Below are 4,364 nucleotides of genomic sequence, written 5' to 3'. Positions count from 1 at the left end.
GCAGGATTTAGTGCATGCTACTCTTACCACTGAGCTACACAGTCAACCTCAAATGTAAAACTTCTTAACAAAATATTAGCAATTATACACAATAACCCTGGAGTTTACACCACAGATACAACATACTGGTTCAATATTCTAAAATCAGTTAATATAACATATAATATTAAGAGTCTAAAGTTAAAAAGATACAATTTGAGCCATGGGCACATTCATAATAATAAATTTGTAGGTCTATTCAATTTGGACAAAATCAACCATAATGTTAAATGGTAAAGGGCATGCTGATACAGGAGTAATACATCACTAACAAAACAAACTCTAACCTGTTTCAAATTCTGCACAATAAACATATGATTTCTGATAACTATATAAAGCAGGAGATTGAAACATATTTTTGTTAATGATTCTTTTGTTCAACTTATGTTCTATATGCCTTCAAACATAGGAAAGAAAATTGTCTTACCATAATTAAACTCAACTGTTGGACTTTTCACAGTTAATGATGTTAAATCTATATGCAACACCTGGACGTATTCCACTGACTTCAAAGTAAAACCACTGATGATAATAATTGTTGTTTATATCCGAGTTCAGAATAAGATCATATTCATTTCTGAAAATAGAAAATAAAGACATCTGATGAAAATTAGGGATATACTTAGGCACAAGTAAAATGAGAACATTGAAGTGACTTACTTTCTAATTTGAGTTACTTTGCCCAAATTCCAATTCAATTGGGAGTAAACTATCAAAATAACTCCTTCTTCTGAAATGATGTAACTAAATAAATATTTTAAAGTCATTATATAATGTATTTTTAATAGATAAGCAAAAATGACATTGCTGATTAAAAGTGTTATTATTACAACTCTATGACCTCATTACTTTTAAAATGCAGCAAAGAACTTTGGTTAACATTCATAGACCAAAAACAATAACAACAACAAAAAAAAAACTATAATTGCAACTACAAACTTGTTCTTTTTTTTTTTTTTGGTCAGTTGTGGGGCCTGGGAACTCTGGGCCTGGGCCTGGGCGCTGTCCCTCAGCTCTTCAGCTCAAGGCTAGCACTCTACCACTTGAGCGATGGCACCACATCTGGCTTTTTCTGCTTATATGGTACTGAGGAATCGAACCCAGGCCCTCATGCATGCAAGGCAAGCACTCTACCACTGAACCACCTTACCAGCCCCAGACTTGTTCTTATATACTGATGTAATGAAAATTTACCTCACTGAATAACTGCCATTTCTAAAATGCTTATTATCCTATAGGAAAAAAAAAAGTTAAAAGGAAAAAAAGAAAAAAGAGTAACAATCATTCTAATATACCATGCACTTTCACAGATGAAAACATTACTTTCAGTTGAGAGATCTACATTATCTGCAATCTTATTTAATTAGTACCAAAAAGTTACAGTTATTGATTTTAGTGACTACTTAGTACCTACTAAGTGCCTGATAGTATTAGCAGTTAAATGTCAAAGAGTATTGGGAAATGTGGAAAACAACAAATCCCCTGCTCCTTTTAAAGGAGTTGGCGATTTCTCATCCTAACAAAATGAAAGATCAGCACAAGCCAGTGTTCTATGTGAAATAATCCACTTTTTAAAATGGAAGTAATTTAATTTTTTTTTCCAAAAATAGTGTTTACTTTTAAAAACCCACCTGAAAACAAATAAAGGCTATGACATACACAATTTAAGCAACTGAACATGATTTACCTAAGTATTATCACTGTCAAAAGATGAAAACAAAGCAGATAAAGTAGGTAGAACTGTAATTTTTTATCTCGTAGAAATTACCCTAGCTTTGGGAAGTTGGCTCAGTGGTAGAGTGCTTGCCTTGCATGCCTGAGGCCCTGGGTTCGATTCCTCAGCACCACATAAGCAAAAAGAAAAAAGCCGGAAGTGGCGCTGTGGCTCAAGTGGTAGAGTGCTAGCCTTGAGCTGAAGAGCTGAGGGACAGCGCCCAAGCCCAGAGTTCAGGCCCCACGACCAGACCCAAAAAAAAAAAAAAAAAAAGAAATTACACTAAATTTTACAATAAACATAAAACCAGTAAAAGGGATTTATAAGCACTTAATTTGGGTTATCCAAGTTATATACCACTTGATCTATAAATATCACTCTTATGTATTAGCCTCTCAATATCCTAGACAATAAGAAAATAAGAAAGCAAAATAATTCTCTCAAGGTCTATAGGAAAAGGATCTCTGATACTTTTGGAGAGGCACAATCACTCCACCCTCAAAGGTGCTTAGAGTCCAGTCCTATTTCCTCATGGTACATTTTCCAAGAGCAGTTAACAGTTTTAAATTACTGGGTATTTCAGTGTTTGTGTTTCATCTCCCTTGCACTTTAACTTATATAGTAGTGTTTACAATACATATACAAACTCTCATCAACCTTGTCTTTCTTCATTACATTGACCCCATAACATCAAACATAAATCTTAGCCAGGTGCCAGTGGCTCATACCTATAATTCTAGCTACTTACAAGGCTGAAATTTGAAGATTGAAGTTCAGAATCAACCTGAGGAGTAATGTCTATAGGACTCATTTCCAATTAACCACCAGAGACTGGAAGTAGAGCTGTGGCTTCAGTGTGGTATGCTAGCCATGAGCACGAAAGATCCAGGACAGCACCCATGCCCTGAGTTCAAGCCCCAAAATTGGCACAAAAATAAAAATTTAAAAATATGAGTAAATTTAAAAGATTTGGGCTTAACTATAAACACAAACTTGGTGTCATATAATATTATATACACTGGCAATGAAAATGTCAGTTACTTCAGGACAAAGACATATAAAAAATGTTGGACTCTTAATTTGTAGATTTGATTTACACTGTAATTCCAAAGTCAATATTTCAAAGACCAGTGAGAGAATTCATTATAAATAGTAGCAGAGAGGAGAAGAATGGATGAAGAATAGTCACAGTAATACCCAGTCTGTCTTAATTCCAAATAGTCTAAAGTATCCAGTTGACAACTGCAGACTATATATTAAGTATATCTGGACCTGTCCCCCCAAAAAAAACACTTTGGGGACTAGGATTTCTTTTTTTCTTTCCCCCACTCGCCCTACCCACCCCCATCCTGTGGCTTGAACTCAGGGCCTAGGCACTGTCCCAGAGCTTTTTGCTCAGGCTAACACGCTCTACCACTTTGAGCCATAGTTCCACTTCAGGCTTGGGATGCTTAATTAGAGATAAGAGTCTTTAGGACTTTCCTATATGGGCTGATTTTGGCCCAGGATCCTCAGATCGCAATTTTTTGAGTACCTAGGATTATGAGGCGTAAGCCACCAACACCTGGCAGAACTAAAATTTCTGATATTGCAGACCACAAAGGTTCCTTCTCATTCCCAAAGCCATATGCTTTTTTTTTGGGTCCAGTCGTGGTGCCTGAACTCTGGTCCTGGGCGCTAGCCCTCAGCTCCTCAGCTCAAGGCTAGCACTCTACCACTTAGCCACAGCGCCACTTCCGGCTTTTTTTTTTCTGCTTATGTGGTACTGAGGAATTGAACCCAGGGCCTCATACATGCAAGGCAAGTGGTCAACCACTGAGCCACCTTCCCAGCCCAGCCATATGCTCTTTTACAAGAGACATACAACTATGAGGAAGCTTCTAATTTAGAGCATAATCTGTATCCTAAAAGAGGACATCTGCGCAGAGTGTTTCCTCACAGTAAGAGCTTCACCTGTGCCTGTTGTTCACCATTTAAGTAAACCAGAAGGCCAGCTGCCTCTAGATGCAACAGTCTGGCAGGGGGAGATGGGGGAAATTCAGTACATTCCAAAGTCCAGGCCTACTCCCACACATCTTTCCAATAAAGTAAGGTCCTGATGCTATGTGAAGTGAAATTTCAATACCTGTGAATCTAAGAGCCAACTATAAGCACTAAACAGTCAAGTAAAAGTGTAAATCACACTATGTCTACAGATAAAAATAAGATAAATTTGTTGCTTTCCCCCCCCCCCAGGTTCATGGGGCATGAACTTTGGGCCTGGGCGCTGTCCTTGAGTTCTTCAGCTCAAGGCTAGCACTCGGTTTGAGCCACAGTGCCACTTCCGGGTTTTTCTGCTTATGTGGTGCTAAGGAATCGAACTCAGGGCTTCATGCATGCAAGGCAAGCACTCTACCACTGAGCCACCTTCCCAGCCCTAAGAAGCTTATATTTTAAGAATCAAAACCAGCAGCAAGGCCTTGCTTCTTTATAAAATACTATACTCTTTAACGAACAGCATTTAGGTTTTCATTGAAAACTAATAAACCATCATCATAAAATCACCAAAAAGGGGCTGGGAAGTTGGCTCAGTGGTAGAGCGCTTGCCTTGCATGCATGAGGCCCTGGGTTC

At 37.9% G+C, this 4,364-nt stretch overlaps 1 protein-coding gene across 1 annotated transcript in view; it reads right to left on the bottom strand.

Annotated features, from left to right (window-relative positions):
- Window positions 1-477: 477 nt before the first annotated feature.
- The window catches only part of LOC105996831 (cytosolic carboxypeptidase 1-like), a 38,711-nt gene continuing 34,824 nt past the window's right edge, over window positions 478-4,364 (bottom strand). The window contains exon 5 of the mRNA XM_013031060.1: window positions 478-616. Coding sequence (XP_012886514.1) covers window positions 478-616 — 139 coding nt within the window. The remainder of the gene's footprint in view (window positions 617-4,364) is intronic.

Source organism: Dipodomys ordii, unplaced genomic scaffold, assembly GCF_000151885.1.
Source record: "Dipodomys ordii isolate 6190 unplaced genomic scaffold, Dord_2.0 Scaffold137, whole genome shotgun sequence".
Taxonomy (NCBI): domain Eukaryota; kingdom Metazoa; phylum Chordata; class Mammalia; order Rodentia; family Heteromyidae; genus Dipodomys; species Dipodomys ordii.
Note: the sequence above shows the minus strand (reverse complement) of the source record. Positions and strands in the feature narration are given on the sequence as shown.